The sequence below is a fragment of the Cyprinus carpio genome, chromosome B8 (genome assembly GCF_018340385.1).
Source record: "Cyprinus carpio isolate SPL01 chromosome B8, ASM1834038v1, whole genome shotgun sequence".
Classification (NCBI taxonomy): Eukaryota; Metazoa; Chordata; class Actinopteri; order Cypriniformes; family Cyprinidae; genus Cyprinus; species Cyprinus carpio.
The window spans coordinates 19,675,936-19,692,631 of record NC_056604.1 but is presented as its reverse complement, the minus strand read 5'-3'; the positions used below and the strand labels follow the sequence as shown (position 1 = coordinate 19,692,631).

General features: G+C 38.8%; 1 protein-coding gene across 2 annotated transcripts; it reads left to right on the top strand.

The window, feature by feature from the left end:
- Positions 1 to 9: 9 nt before the first annotated feature.
- On the top strand, positions 10 to 15,809 carry LOC109094907 (RING finger protein 10-like). 2 transcript variants are annotated; one of them, XM_042730031.1, is made up of 17 exons: positions 10 to 516; positions 2,306 to 2,496; positions 2,695 to 2,900; positions 3,003 to 3,093; positions 3,189 to 3,373; positions 3,543 to 3,679; positions 3,763 to 3,920; positions 5,170 to 5,304; positions 5,747 to 5,933; positions 6,063 to 6,196; positions 6,575 to 6,692; positions 12,676 to 12,777; positions 12,931 to 13,068; positions 13,141 to 13,232; positions 13,409 to 13,466; positions 13,577 to 13,744; positions 14,725 to 15,809. In XM_042730031.1, the coding sequence occupies exons 1-17, from the start codon at positions 372 to 374 to the stop codon at positions 14,796 to 14,798; spliced, it is 2,319 nt and encodes a 772-aa protein (XP_042585965.1). In that variant the 5' UTR covers positions 10 to 371; the 3' UTR covers positions 14,799 to 15,809. The 2 variants fall into 2 exon arrangements, with proteins under 2 accessions (XP_042585965.1, XP_042585964.1); XM_042730030.1 differs by having other exon boundaries at positions 11 to 516; positions 5,735 to 5,933.
- Positions 15,810 to 16,696: the final 887 nt, after the last annotated feature.

Below are 16,696 nucleotides of genomic sequence, written 5' to 3'. Positions count from 1 at the left end.
TCATCCGGGTGTTTACGGTTCCCGATTGGCGACCCGTCGCCATATGCCTGACATTATTTAGTTGAACTAAAATTTGGGTTAAAACCCATTTATTCATCCGTTTTCCTCCTTTGGAGAGCGGTTAACGCCTTGTGGGGCGTAATATTTCCCACGCCAAGGAAAAACGACGCTTTTCAAGGGGCGAGGCCCCGCTTTTTGGGCACTTGTTTTTTTGTGTTAGCACACAGCGTTTTTACTGAGACATTTGGATTGTGTCTCTGTTTTTTCTCGGTTTGTTTGTGGTCAAGATGTCGCCGTAATGGGGTCTCCGCGTTTGACAGAAATGAATAAGGGCCTTCGTCGCCTGACCCGCATTCGCAGCGACCCGTTTAATGCTAGAGAGCTCGGAGGCTCTCTCCCCGCAGTTCGGCCTCAATATGGAGAAAAACCCAAACGCCAACAACAGCAGCAGTACGAAGATCCCGCCCCGCTCCAGCTCTACAGGCCCGACTCCTGCAGACTCTAAAACCAAAACAGGTAGAGAACCAGCGTCCATGACACGCTTATCGTGCTCAACTTTGCGGGGAAAGTGTGTGTGTTTGGGGCTAACGGCATTGTTTTGTTTGTCTGCCGAGGTGACGTAGTCACGACCAGCGATTGGCTCGTTTCCTGAATAAACAATGAAGAAATTCAAACAATATCAGTCGAGATTGACCGTGTCAGAAATTTACTTTTGTTAAAGGGCAATATTTTCCCTAAAATTATCTTTTAGGGGTGGCTTACTTTTATAAGGTTGTAGTTAGCTTATTAAACAAATCAAACCAATAATAAACCAAACGACCTGTAAAATAAAATATAAATAAATATATTCAGTATAAATAAATATTGAATTACATGTATATAATTTAAGGAGATACAGTTCAGTTTGTTTTAGGGAAATGTTAGGTTGGTACTTCAAGGAATTTAGTTTATGATATTTATTTTAATATATTTAAGAGAGTCACACACACACACACACACACACACACACACACACACACACTGGCTGTGTTATCAGAGTTTATATTAGGTGAGGATGCGCTGACACAGATAAACACCAGAATAATATACACACAAACAGGCTGAAAGCTGTAAATTCTTGAAAAAAAAGGCAGAACTGGTTTCATTGACATTAAATCATCTAATGAGTATTATTAAATGTAATTTGATACCAGGATCACAAATGAAAAGGAACTGGAATCGAATGAAATGACATATTTCTGAATGTTAAAATGTGCTGGCAAAGTGAATTCAGTTTTAAAAATTTTTCTTTAAACATTTTACATTTAAGCATTCAGTATTCATTAAACTTGTAACCTTTCATGGGTTTTTGCACCTTGTAATTTTGTGTTTGTTTTATTAAATAGCATTCAGAAATACTAATTATGGAATTTAATGTCTTTTAAAGCAGCTTGTTCAGACTGGGTTTATAGACATCAGTCTATATGTTTTTGTAATTTATTCTGGTGTCAGTCTAAGCTCTAAGTGCACATGTCCTCCCAATATAAACTCATTTTCTGATAACACAGACATGGGTAAACCAATATCAAAACTGCATTCCCATAAACTAACCTATCAAACTAATATAATTCCCCTGAATTTCCTGATCTACCCAAGGGGCAAACTTATATTTGGGTTTATTGTCCCCTCCTCTTAGTAGCAGATCAGATGCATGAGAATCATAGTCAGGATCTATTCTTGTCTGGCATGTGACCACAAGAACAGCTTCAGTGGTGTATTGCCCTCTAGCTTATAGATGGACCCAGGAAAGCCTCCAGCATATCACAGTGAAATCACTGTGGATAAGAACTAAAATGGTGGCGTATGTGTTTTAGTTTTGATAATGTTTTGATGTGGGCTTTTGAACCGTACGGGACGGTGGACTCTGCTGATGGGTGATAAGCTGTGTGCGTTTACACCCCTCTGCTCTTATCATGTGGTCTTCTCTGAAATACTTTAAGAGCAGCACGTGACTGGATTGATTAGTTAAGACTGTGCGAATGTTGTCAAAAAATAATGCAAAATGAACCGGGATTTCTTTCTACAATAATTCAGCTCGCTGAGAGAAAACACACTTAAAGTTTACATTTAGTCATTTAGCAGACACTTATCCAAAGCAACTTACGAGGACAATGGAAGCAGTCAAAAAAAGTTGTCAATATTGCATTCAACAAAATTTAATATTTTTCTGAAGTTGCAGGGACAGCCCCTTGTCTAATAAAATGTTATTTTTAGAATAATATTTTGATGTTTTTTGACATTTCTCCTCCCCACCCCGTTCTTTTAGATGGTAAGAATAATGGTGGCTCAAAGCGCTATAGTCGCAAGCGTGAGCCCACTTTTGCAAAGGCTGAAAGCTATCCCGGCCCACGCCGCTCCCAGCCACATAAAAGCAAGAATTTTGACAAGAGACCCCCTCAGAGAGGTGGCGGAGGGGGGCAACAGTATGGACTCGCTGGTGGTGGGAGAAGAGAAGAGGTGCGTTTTAAATAAGCCTTTGGTTTATGATTCATTTCCATAAACGGCTGTTTTTATGCTTCTTTATTGCATGTTAATGTGAAGGTTGCAGTGATCATGTTGGTTAATTAACTACTATAATGCCTGTAATGCAACGTAAACAAACAGACCTGTACTTGTATGGGTTAACCAGGATTAACTGTTGGATTCTGTCATTAGGTAGCAGAGAACCGCCGGGCAGAATTTAGCCCGGCTCAGTTTGCTGGACCCAAAAAGATAAGTCTGAACCACCTGCTCAACTTCACGTTCGAGCCACGTGGAGGCCATTTTGGCTCGGGAGCTGATGGCCACTATTGCTGGGGTCGCCGCAACAAGTGGGGTCACAAACACAAGCCCTTCAACAAGGAGCTTTTCCTGCAGGCTAAGTGAGTACAGCAGAATATGTTGCATACATTTATATGAACTGATATTAACAACAACACTCTGCAACAACACTCTGTGTACTGTATTTTCCCTTTCTCCACCAGTTGCCAGTTTGTGGTAATTGATGATCAAGACTATCAAGCCCACTTCACTGATCCGGACACTTTGGTGGACTGGGACTGTGTGCAGCAAGTGGTCAGTTGAGACTTCACACTTCCTTTTACATCCTGTTAGTTCCTTTTCTACAAATCTCAGCGTGTTCATCATGGCGTTTTTCTCTTTCCACACAGCGCATCTACAGTCACGAGGTGCCGTCCTGTCCGATCTGCCTGTATCCCCCTGTGGCGGCCCACATCACGCGCTGCGGTCACATCTACTGTTGGCCATGCATGCTGCACTACCTCTCTCTGAGCGAGAAGAGTTGGTCCAAGTGCCCCATTTGCTATGAGGCTGTGCACAGCGCTGATCTCAAGAGGTTAGTTCATAAAACACCTGTTTATAGTATTTGTTTGGCTTTAATGTTAACATCATGATGTAGAAATCAGTTTTTTTTTTATTTAAATCAACCCCTGGTAGATAGAATGTTCGGAATTCAGTCAAGACATTGCTGTTTGTTCACTGAAGCCTGTCTTGTCATCTTTCAGTGTGGTTGCAATGGAGACGCGTCAGTACGTGACTGGTAACGTCATCACTATGCGTCTGATGCGGAGAGAGAAAGGATCGCTGGTGGCTCTTCCCAGCTGTCAGTGGGTGAAGGTGGAAGAGCCCATTCATTTTGGAGGTGAGACATTTTGCTGTTTGCGTGAGCCTTTATGGTGTTCATTTGAGTCGGTCTTATTGGACACTTTCCTTCATTTGTTGCAGATGTGCATTTGCGCGCATTCTCTAAGCTGCTGTTGGCGTCTCAGGAGCAGGTTTTGGGTTTGCTGGCTGAAGAGAGGGTGGCTCTCCAAACCCAGCTCAGCCAAGAGAAAGACGACCCGCAGGCCTGTTTCATACAGAGCGCCTTGCTGCAGCTGCAGGTACACATGCTTTCATGCTCTGGCATATGAATGTTGGGTTGGACAAGCTGCCTTGACTCCTTTCCAAGTTACAAACCACTTAAACCTGAAACAAGCCAAACAAGTCATGCTACTGTTTTGAAAAAGTGGTTTGTATAGGTTGCTTATAGTTTGGACATTGACAGTAAGGTGGAAAAACACTGAATTGTGTTACTCCTATGTAATTGATTGTATAATTTGTTACTGAAAAACAATGAGAATTTGGGTTGACTGCACCAAACATCATCATTTATATGCAACTATCTACAGTTTCGTGAACTGTTTTATGAAACGAAAAACAATGACTTTGACATTTAAAAATAGTTTAAAATAACCGGAAAACCTCCATGATTTTGGATCGTGTTGCGTAACTTTCTGAGATTACTTTAGTTAACTTAAAACTGCACAAAAGTAAATGAAAACATAGTTGCTATAATTTACTTAAAAAGCTTAAACTACATTTAAAGGTATTTCAATAACTATGTAAATCACTCGCATATGCGACTACATCTTCACACTGGGTGACTAAATGTTGTCTAATATTAGCCAATGGCTAATAAATTATCAGATTTTACTCGCCAGTGTGTGAGTTGAAGGCTAAGTATAAGTTTAGCACAGATATAGCCTATTTTAATTTGCCGAACACTCTTTGACCGAGCGCTTCAGAGTTTCACTCTCAAACGATCTGTGCTATTTTTCAGTTCATCTGAATGGATGTGCAACGCACCTGTATTTAACATACCGTAAACTGTAGTGCAGGGGTGCCCAAACTGAACCAGATAATCAAGCTCTTACTATGCATACTAGAAACTTCTCGGCAGGTGTGTTAAGGTAAGTTGGAGCTAAATTCTGCAGGACACCGAGGGGACCGAGTTTGGGCACCCCTGCTCTAGTGTGAAGGTGCACAACTCGCCGTGGCTTTGTTTCACACACACGCAGAGAGAGAATCAATGCGCTACATGTAACCAATATTCTTTGTTGTATTTCCTGTCAATATAACAGCCTTTTATGTTTTATGTCTGCTTCATAAACTATTTTATAAATCTGAAAATGTATTAATGTGACATTAAAAAAAAAAAAAAAAAAAAAAAAGGCAGAATTTTTAATGGAAGTGACATGGAAAAAGCATTGAGCTATGTAACACTTAGTTTTTGTGTGTGTGTGCTATGTATTCCCTAACACTGCACACAAACACATAACACTCAAATTGTATCTCTGACTGAACGAACAGGAGCGTGAGGAGCATCTTTTGAAGGAAGGCTGTAAAAATGCTGGTTCTGTTGATTGGGCAGACTTGAGGAAACTGTCTATATCTGAGCACTCCTCTCCAGAGGTGACCGTGGTCAAGAACCTCAAAAAGTCAAAGGTTGGTAGAGGCAGTGCTCCTTTCTTTTAGCATAAGGTTAAGTTTTAGTCCAGTGCTGTGTTGCAAGTTTATAGCTTTCAATTTTATGAGAGAGACAAATGGTGTGAGCTTGTGATAATGTCACCTGATTGAGTGAACAATATTTAGTGAATTATCTCCAGAAACTCCCATCATGTTAGTTTTTTTTTTTTTTTTTGTAGAGAAAGTGTTATATTTTAAAGCTTCTCTTTTCTTCACTTCTGATGCATACTATTTACTTTACTATGGGAATGTTTGGAATGTAGAGAAATGGAATGGACCAGATACCTTATTTATCTACAAAATGAATGAAAGCATTTGAACTTTTCTGTAAATGTTTGTAAAATTCAGAAAATCGCTGTAAATTTCTGGTAACAAAAGCTCAGTGCATGACTTGTGTATTCTAACACAGCCCATCCTGCAGTATGCTTCAGCGTTTGATGATGAGCTTCAGAAGTCTCATGAGGAGCCTGTGGAAGAGATGGCTGCTCAGAGTGTTCCAGATGTGGCCGAAGAGATGCCTGAAAGAGCTGTGGAGGACAAACCGCTAGAAGAGACCCCTCAGACCAGTCAGGCCGCTCATCATGGCCCATATTACTACTTCTATCAAGGTGTGTGTGTTTGTTAGTCTATTTGTAATGATGCTAAAGGTAAATTTTCTGGCTATATTTTACACAGTTACTGTATAAGCAGTTGAATTGGAGACTTTATTTATTTATTTCTCTCTTTTGTATCTGTAGCTGAGGATGGTCAGCAGATGTTTCTGCACCCAGTGAACGTGCGCTGTCTGCAGAGAGAGTACGGGAGCCTGGAGAACAGCCCTCAGTCCATCACCGCTACCGTAGTGGAGATTGATGGACAGACTGTCACCGAGGTACACGATCATCTCTTAATTCTCACATTTGTCACAGAATAGCAGTAGCTGTTGTCAGGACACAGGATGGAATACTAGTTAACTGCTTACTGATAACTTTATACTGGAGTGTGAAAGAGCAGTGTGGTATGATGCTGTAATGCCCAGTGTCTGATGCCACAGCACACAGGATCAGGTTTTGAACTAATTCTGTAATGCCTAGTGCAGGGGTGTCACACTCAATTCCTAGAGGGCCGCAACCCTGCAGAGTTTAGCTTCAACCCTAATTAAACACACCTGATTTAACTAACTCTGCAGGGCTGCGGACCTCCAGGAGCTATGTTTGACACCCCTGGCCTAGTGCCTACTATGAAACTAATTGACAAATTTAATTTGCAGGATATTCGCCGTCGACATCGTTACCTCTCTCACCTGCCACTCACCTGTGAGTTCAGTCTGTGTGAGCTCAAACTTGAGCCACCCATTCTCTCAAAAGAGACCTTGGACAGCTTTGCAGGTACATGAACATAAACAATACACTATTTCACTCCATAATGAAACCCACAAAGATGAACAAGGTTCAGGACAGGTTGAAGAGGTCAACTGCTGAAAGATTTTCCATATTTCAGTGTTTTTGAAATGTTGCTTATGTTTACAAAGGCTGCATTAATTTGATCAAAAATATAGTAAAAGCAGTAATATTATAAAATGTTACATATGATTTATTATTATTATTATTATTATTTTTTTTTAATATAACAGTTTCTGCCAATCTCATGATAATCTTAAGGACTAGTAGTAGTATTGCATTCTTCATCTCTCCGAAGAGTGTTTAATCTGATCAGATTTGTGCCCGAAGTGTGAAATAAAAAACGCATTCTACGGAGCCACTAAAAGGTAAACCACTTGCTAGCGGTAGCCTGTTGCATCACAGTACATGAAATTTCACTTACCACATACACAGAGTAAGGAGAAATGTCTGATAGGATAAGTGAATGATTAGCAGATCCTGAGCGTCAGTGACAAACATCATATCTTGTCAAATGTGTGGTAAGTACTGCCGCTCCATAGAATAGAGTCCTTGTGGTTGCGAATCTCGAAAATGAAAGTAAAATGTGAGAGCGCAATCGAAGGAAAAAGTATTGACAAGTATTCATAAACTCAAAGGTTGGTAGAGGCAGTGCTCCTTTCTTGTAGCATAAGGTTAAGTTTTAGTCCAGTGCTGTGTTGCAAGTTTATAGCCTTCAATTATATGATAATAATTGAAATACTGTTGCAGCCAACAACAGCACAGCTTAACCCTGCGCACATTTTTATATTAAGTTATATTTACATTTACGCATTTAGCAGATGCTTTTATCCAAAGCGACTTACAGTGCATTCAGGCTATACATTTTATTTTATTTTTTTATAGGTATGTGTGTTCCCTGGGAATTGAACCCACAACCTTTTGCGCTGCTAACGCAATGCTCTACCACTGAGCCGGTTACTCCACTGCATACCTCAAATCACTGTCTGCTCACTCTTAACCTCAGCATGGTTCCTTAAACACATACCCCTCCACATGTCATCTTTTCACGTAACCTACGCTCACGCTCACCCTCCCGGCTATCTGCTATGGTTTCATCTTCGTTTCCTCCCCTAAACAGTTATCATCTCTTGATGCTAACAGTGCTACTGATACTTTCTGCTCCACTCTTACATCTTGTTTAGACACTGTCTGCCCCTTGTCTTCCAGGCCAGCCCATACCATCCCTTCTGCCCCTTGGCTGTCTGATGTTCTCCACGAACATCGTTCTAAGTTCAGGGCTGCTGAAAGGGTATGGCACAAATCAAAATAATCCTACTGACCTTAGTGTATCAGTCACTCGTCTCTTCCGTCTGTGCTAATGTCTCCACTGTTAAAAGAACATACTACCTTAACACAATTAACAATTTGTCTAACTCTTGCGTACTCTTTAAAACATTTTCCTCCCTTCTTTGTCCTCCTCCTCCCCATCCTTCAACTCTAACAGCTGACGACTTTTTCATGTTCTTCATTAAAGGGGTCATATGATGCGATTTCGATTTTGCTTTCTCTTTGGAGTATTACAAGCTCTTGGTGCATAAAGATGATCTCTAAAGTTGCAAAGACTAAAGTCTCAAATCCAAAGAGATATTCTTTATAAAAGTTAAGACTTGTCCATGCCCCCTCAAAACGGCTCGTTTAAACACGCCCCCACATCTCTACGTCACTATGTGGGAAGATTTACAAAATGCCACCCAAATGTTCACGCAAAGAAAGAAGGCGTACCTTTTATTCTCGCTTTTGTCGCTGGCGCCATTTCATGGAGAAGCTGTGTGTTTCATTGTGAAAGTGAAACTACTTTGTTTGGCCTTCCAAAAGCCTCCCTCTTCATCATGCCTGGAGCTGATCCATGCTGGTCGCTGAGGAAATACATCAACTTCGCGCTGTGGATTGCCGGATCGGCTTTCCCCGTTGACGAAGCCGAGTCCAGCCCAGGGTCATCACATGTGGTTGCAGCATCCCCTGGCCGCTTCTACGTCGAATCCGCCAGCCGTTCCTTTTTATAGCCGCTGGCTGCTGCTCACTCAAGCCACGGGCCGTTCCTCACTTAAGCCCCCGGCTGTTCCTCACTCAAGCTGCTGGCCATTCCTCACTCTTTGCAAGGACAGTCTGGCGCTTCTGACTCACTGTGTGTACTGTATGCAAGTATTTTACCAGCCAGAGGCATCATGCCCATTCAAAGATTTTTGAGCCAAGTGGATTTTGAATGCAGCTTCAAAAAGACAAAAAAAAAATAGTAGCTTAATGATATTTTCTATATTTAATACAACCACACCGGTGTGATTAGATCTTTTAGCGTGTCATATCATCAGCTGCTAAATTCAAATCTGTGTTCGCTGGCTGGCACTGAGCCAGAGACAGATGTGTTTTTACAGCGTTGCATTATAAGCAATCACACGATGCTGTTGAGTTTTTGAATGCATCAACCAATCAGAGGTGTTCAGAGGAGTCATCGCTAAAATGCCAGTGTTTTCTTCACTCGCTCGCTGACTGAATGAATATTTCTTTTTGGTGATTTCTCTTGTGAGGAGACAAAGTGCAAATGTGTGTACGAATCTGTAAAATAATAATTTCATAGTGCAAACAGCTACAGTGAATTTAATGGAAGTTTGCTAGAACTAGGCTGTCAGTGAAAATGTTCTTTGACAATGTAAATGTTCTTTGCTCTTTTTGTACAGCGAAAGTGATATGATTAGCAGGGGCGGATTTAGTGATTTGGGGGCCTCAAGCAAAATACAGGAATGGGGCCCTATACACTAAGCAATTGTCTACACAATGCAAGGTTGTTTAAATTCTAAACTTTAAAATACATTTATTTATTTATTTTAATTACAAATTTAAACTGAACTGAAGGAAATTATACATTTACATGCTTGGATTATTTCAACCAAACATGAAGTGTGCCTGATTGGAAAGTAACTGTGCATGCGTCCTCTACTTGGGTCCGTCACAGAATTGAGTGAGCACCATTTAAAACAATAAACATATAATACACACTGTTGCTTAGTATTAAAATACAGCTTCAGATGCATGATATTTTCATTTGTAGGGCCCTATGAAATCCATTTTAATTGTTCCCAAGTTAAGTTCCAAAATCCTTTTTTTTTTTTTTTTTTTTTTTTTTTTTTTTTTTTCAGTTTAAATTTTTCTGGATGGTTATATTAAATTTTAATCAAAAAGCATGTCTAATTAATGGAAATCATGAAACTTGTTTAAGTGTAAAAAAAAAAAACAATTACATTATTAGGGCCCAAATTCTGTTCTTTCTATTTAAATTTTTCTCCATTCCATTTTAATGGTTTAATCAAAAACATATCTAATGAATTGAATTTATAAAAACAACTTAATGTATTAATTTGTATACAAACCGAATTAGGCTGTCGCCTACCTTTGCCTAATGGTTAAGTCTACCTCTGATGATTAGTAGCCTAACTTTCAATGTTAAATTCACATTAAATATAAACTCAGTCGTATTAAAAATGTTACGGCATGTCACCCATATCTGTTAAGTAAACAGACAGGTTTTTTATGCATAGTTAATAGATTACATTATTAGGTAACTTTGACCATTGCCCACTATGGATCAACATAATCTACAAAGGTGAGAATCAAGATATTTCATGATAATTCAGTTAATGTGTTTGGGAATGTTTCGAATAAAATTTCATGATAATTCAGTTAATATGTTTGGGAATGTTTTGATTTGTTACATGACAACCCCCCCCCCCCCCAACTCATGCCCTCCTCAAAAATAATGAGTGCATGATGCCCTTGTTACCAGCATACACTCATTCACATCCTTCTCTTCACTCTGATGCAGAAGTCTCCAAACTCATCCTTTCTAATCATCCTACTTCTAGTTTGCTTGATCCTATTCCATCTCATCTCCTTCAAGCCATTTCTCCTGCAGCTGTACCTGCACTCACTCACATCATTAACACATCCCATCACACCATTTTTTTTTTTTTTTTTTTTCCTCAGCATTTAGACAGACTTGTATAAATCCACTACTTAACCCCAATACTAACCGATCTCTTTTAGAGAACTACAGACTGGTCTCCCTTCCTTTCATTGCAAAAACATTTGAACGAGCTGTGTTTAACCAAGTCTCTGCCTTTATCACACAGAATGACCTCCTCAACATCAACCAGTCTGGTTTCAGAAGTGGACATTCAACCGAAACTGTCTTGCTCAAGACTGGCAAGAGCGGATTTCAAATCTTCAATTCTTATCTTACCGGATCTGTCCACTGTTTTTGACACGGTTAACAACCAGATCCTCCTGTTAACCCTATTGACAAAAGGGCTTCTCAGGAGCCGCACTCCAGTGGTTTGAGTCTTACCTCTCAGATAGGTCCTTCTTGGAGAGGGTAGGTGTTCAAGTCACAACATCTAACTAATGGGGTGCCTCAGGGCTCAGTTCTTGGACCACTTCTCTTCTCTGTTAACATGGCTTTTCATGTCACTGCTATGCTTATGACACTCAACTCTACTTCTCATTCCATCCTGGTGATCCAACGATAGCTGCTCCCATCTCAGCTTGTCTAACAGACATTTCTTGCTTGATATGAAGGACCATCACCTTCAACTCAGCCTTCCCAAGACAGACCTGCTTGTGGTTCCATCATACCCATCGTTTCATCACAATTTCACTGTCCAGTTAGGAAACCTTGGAGTTGTGATTTGATAATCAGCTGACTTTCGCAGACTACATTGCTAAAACTGCCCGGTCTTGCAGATTTGCTTTATTTATCATCAAGAAGATCAGGCCCTTTCTTTCGAACATGCTTCACAACTCCTTGTTCAAGCTCTTGTTCTGTCCAGGATGGACTATTGCAATGCTGTCTTGGCAGGTCTTCCAGCCAGTTCTGTCAAACCTTTACAATAGGGATGCACCAAAACGAAAATTCTTGGCCGAAGCCAAAGCCGAACAAAATGAAACCCTGGGCCGAAGGCCAAATACCGAACACGGGTATTCACTTTTTTTTTTTAAATTAATTTAATTAAATTGCCAAAATGTGCTTTTTATGGTTTTGTCCTGCTTTTCAAATAAAAAAATAAATTTCAAAACAACAATTTAAAAGTATTTACTTAACACTGAGCATTTTATTTTAACATTCTAGCAGACATTATACCAACAAAGCATAATTTAACTTAAAATTAATAAGTTGAGACTTGAATCAGGCATGTATTTTTATTTTCTTACTGTACAAATAAAGGCTGCCTTGCTGAGCAGAAGAGAATTATTTTATACCATTAGAATATATTAGATATCTCAGTTTGAACACTGTGTGAATGTTATAATAAATGTATTAATAGAGCTGTTGTAGGGTAATTATTATCATTATTATTGTCTTTGTTATTTTACAGAATGATTGTTTTCCTTTTAATTATACAATAAACAAAAGCAAAAAAGGCCTCTAACACTAGCTTGCTCGGTTTTCTTTTTATTATATGATAAAAAAACTTGATGTTTTTTGTGTGTTGAGGTTTGTGTTATTTGTGATAGCAATTGTTTTTATTTGCTTTTTTTGTTGATTTTGTTTGCTTCCATTGTCCTCATTTGCAAGTCGCTTTGTATAAAAGTGTATAAAAGTGTCTGTTGCAAGTCGCTTTGTATAAAAATGACTAAATCTAATATTTTTGTGAATACCGTGATGCTTTTTTCCCCCAGGATTTATTTATTTATATAATACAATATAATATAATATAATATAATATATCACTTGAAATACTTTTTGTATTAATGTCTGCTAACTTGGAATCAATTTAAAGCTTTCTTGAAGTATGAATCAGTTATGTTTGATGTTTGCGGTTTCGTTTAACTTTGAGACAAAAAATGTATAAAATGTATTGGAAAAATGGTTGTATTTGTTTCAGTCCTACAAAAGTTATTATTTTTTTTTTTTTATATATTTGTCACATTCTGACAGATGACTTGGAGAAACGAAAGCGCCTGAGACAGAAGAAAGCAAGGGATGAAAAGAGAAGGGAGAAGAGGATCGAAATTGAGGAAAACAGGAAACACGGGAAATGTGAGAATTTAAATCCTGCTTTTCTGGGAATACATGGCATACATTTTCATGAAAATAGACCAAATGTCTGATTGTAGAACATTTAGCTTAATTCAGGGTGGTGTAATTGATTTGCCTGGGTGTGATTTATTGAATTAATCTTTGTGTCTTCAGATCCAGAGGTGCACATTGGGCTGGAGAACCTCCAGCATTTTCCTGCTTTTGGATCTCCGCCTCAGAGCGGCTCACAGATGCAGCTCCCAGAGTTCCTGCTGGGACCTCCGTCTCCTCTGAGCGGCAGCCCTTCATCAGGTAACACTCACCCTCTCTTGCCTTGGCCTTCAGTGGTTAGTCTCCTGTGCTTATTGCCTGTTTTTATTTCAGATGGAGTGATGTTTCCTCATCTGAGTGAGCACAGTCCGTCTCTGAGCGTAGCCAGTGTGGAAGAGGACTCTCACTGCATGTCCTTCGCTCAGGTTTACTCAGACTGCCTAAACCACTTTGTTTCATGGTTATAACAACAAAATAGTCAACTTTGTAGCCTTCATGTGTTGGGAAAATCATTACTAAATTGAAACTGAAACTAATTTTAAATAGAGTAATAAAAACAACGGCATCTTTAGGGTTAAATGTACCATATTAATGTGTACAGATGCTGAAAGATGGAAAAGCCCGTGTGGACGCCGGGCCTAAAACCACCCCAAATAAAGGTGAGCATCCTGTCATCACTTGACTTAACTGTTGGCTCACTAGCTACATTGATTCCTAATAGTGTCATTTAGGAGTGATTTTAAGTGATTTGTATTTTTTTCCCCCACAGCTGACATGTTCCTGGCCCCTCCCCAGGCAGACAGTGATGGAGAGAGTGACGCCTCTGATCGGGTCCCAGTACCCAGCTTCCAAAACTCTTTCAGTCAGGCCTTTGAACAGGCTTTGTCACAGCTGGACCATGGAAGTCAAACTCCAGCACAGGCTTTACCCATCCCTGGTGAGAAAAAGATTTATATAAAAGGGATACTCTATCCCAAAATGAAAATTTTGTCATTAATCACTTACCCCTATGTCATTCCAAACCCGTAAAAGATTTGTTTGTCTTTGGAACGCAAATTAAGATATATACTTGCCAAGTAAGTTACACTGTCAAGTTCCAGGAAAGTATGAAAAGACACAGAGGAGAGGAATTGTTAAAGTTTTTTTTCTTCTTCTTTTTTCTTCGTGTACAAAAAGTATTCTCGTCGCTTTATAACGTTACAGTTGAATCACTGATGGCAGATGGACTATTCTGACGATGCTTTTCATACTTTCCTGGACCTTGACAGTGTTATTTATTTGGCAAGTATATATGTTAAATTGTGTTCCGAAGACGAACAAATCTTTTACGGGTTTGGAACGACATGGGGGTAAGTGATTAATGACAAAATTTTCATTTTGCAGTGGAGTAACCCTTTAAAGCAGGGATCCTCAAATCTGGCCCACGAGATCCACTTTACTGCAGAGTTTAGCTCTAACCCTAATCAAACACACCTGGGCAGGCTAATCAATGACTTCAGGATCATTAGAAAATCTGAGGTAGGTGAGTTTGATCAGGGTTGGAGCTAAACTCTGCAGTGTATTGGCCCTCCAGGGCAAGATTTGAAGAACCCTGCTTTAAAGGGATCATTCACCTACAAATGAAAATTGTCATTTACCCCCCAAACCTGTATGAATTTCTTTCTTCTGTTGAACACAAAAGAGATCTTGAAGAATTTATGGACCCAAACAATTAATGGTCCAAACAATTAATTGACTCGCATAGTTTTTAAAAAAAAAAAATTTCCATATGGTGGGGTCCATCAGCTCATTATTATTTTTTATTATATAAATTTAACACTGAAACAGAGAATAAATAAAAGCTGCTTTTTTTTTTGTCACTCTTGTTGTTTTCCATTATGTTTGTTACTCGTGACCATTCTTCTCTCTATTTTATAGATGAGAAAGGGGGTAAGAAGAAGAAGAAAAAGCAGAAGCTTCTGTTCAGCACCTCTATGGTTCACACCAAGTAAACGCTGAAGCCCACCCTTCACTCCTGTTTCTACCTTCTGCCTTATTCCTCCCATATGCTTAGGTTTCATTAGGTCCCTCAACAGCAGTTTCCCTCCTTTTTTCTTGCCCCTAATGAATGAGACCCTCTCCAGACGTTGAGTAACTTGCAGAAAGTGCAGTAGCTCAGTGATTGTACAAACCATAGACTCAGTATTACAGATCAGACCCACATTTGTCCAGTGCTTCTTACAGAAGGGACATGTGCTGAAATGAAAGAACACTACATCGGATACATTTGACATGGCGCTGTAGTTTAGAGGTGATGCTCAATTATTATCTAAAATGTGGGTGGAAAAAAATGACATGGTTTTTGGTTATGGGTTGCAGTTATATATTTTGGGGGGTCCTGAGATAGCAGTCAGCCAGCTGCAGAAATGTCCCTTCATCATATCTAACACATTTGTTCTTCAACCATGGTGCTTAAAAAAAATTAGCATTGCTAACAGCATACAAAATGCACAAAGTGAAGAAGTTGTGGTGAGGATTATATGCATTTGAGTTCTTCTTCCTGTCAGGCACATACACACAGAACTATGCTGATTGTAACATTCTTGCTTGTTTAAATGGCACCCCACGTTTTTCTTCCTGCTTAAGTTCTGAGCTCTAGTTATTATCATCTGTCCAGCCTAAGAACTGCCTTTCACAATCAGACACATTAATAATACGTAAAAAGGAATCATTGTTCTGCTTGAAGAATTTAGTGGGTCTTTTAAGCACTTGACTTTGTTGGAACCTCCAACTCTTACAGGATTCAGAGCTGCTCGTGTTCAATAGTGTTCAGATGTTAGAGGCATCAGAGACCAGCCGATTCCACTGCTGGCTACGTTTTCAGTGAAGAAAATATGTAAAGACACAGGCTATATAAAATGTTGTAGAGGGTTTAATTTTACTCTTTCTTTCTGATGAAACCTGTGATACGAAACCTGCATATAGACTAATTTGAATGAATAAAGGATTATTATGCACTGGCATTCTGTTTTGTCTTATTTAGAACAGATTTCATTTAACACTTTAAAAGACCATTCACACTTTTGTGAACATTTAGAGAGAAATATATTATTTTTGGCTTTTCTGATTGTAATCTCATAGATGGCTTTGCAATAAAATGTTATGTACAGGTTGATCTTGATCCTTGTGTTTGCAATTGTTTTTGGTGTTTGAGTAAAAGGTTTTATAGTAAGATAATTTGTAGTTGCTTAATGCTGATTTTGCATGCAGCATGCAAAATCAGCATTAAGCAACTACAAATTATCTTACTATAAAACGTGCGTACAACACTTAAAAAATTAAATAAAAAAAAAGCCTAATAAAAAAAAATTAGGCTTTCCATGGCTAATCATCTTAAATAATTGTAAAATAATTATGGATATAATTAGCTGCCCATTAAGCAGAAATTGCATTTAAAGACATATAATGGTCATTCTCATTCATCTCAGTGGCTAATTCTTAAAAATTCTCTTCCCTGTGATTTAAGACATGTTTTCTCAATTAACAAGAAACAGTTCAAGAGAATTTGCTCATTTAAAATATCACTAAATTATGAATTCTTCACTCCAGATTTTTTCTTTTTTTGTACTCTTCAGTTCATCCTCAGCTTAAGTGCTATACAAAACAACTTGAACATTAAAAATGTACACAACTTTTTTAAAAGGACAAATGTACAGACGATTAAAACGGATTCATGTACATTTTGAAATATATTGAATTTTATAACTTTATTTGATAATCTAAAATGTAGTTAAAAACAAAATAAAGCATTTTAGATGCACATTTTGAATTTAATTCTCTCTCTCTCTCTCTCTATATATAGTCATTTTCTCAATGAAAAATTACTTGGCATTTCATAAACATTCACACA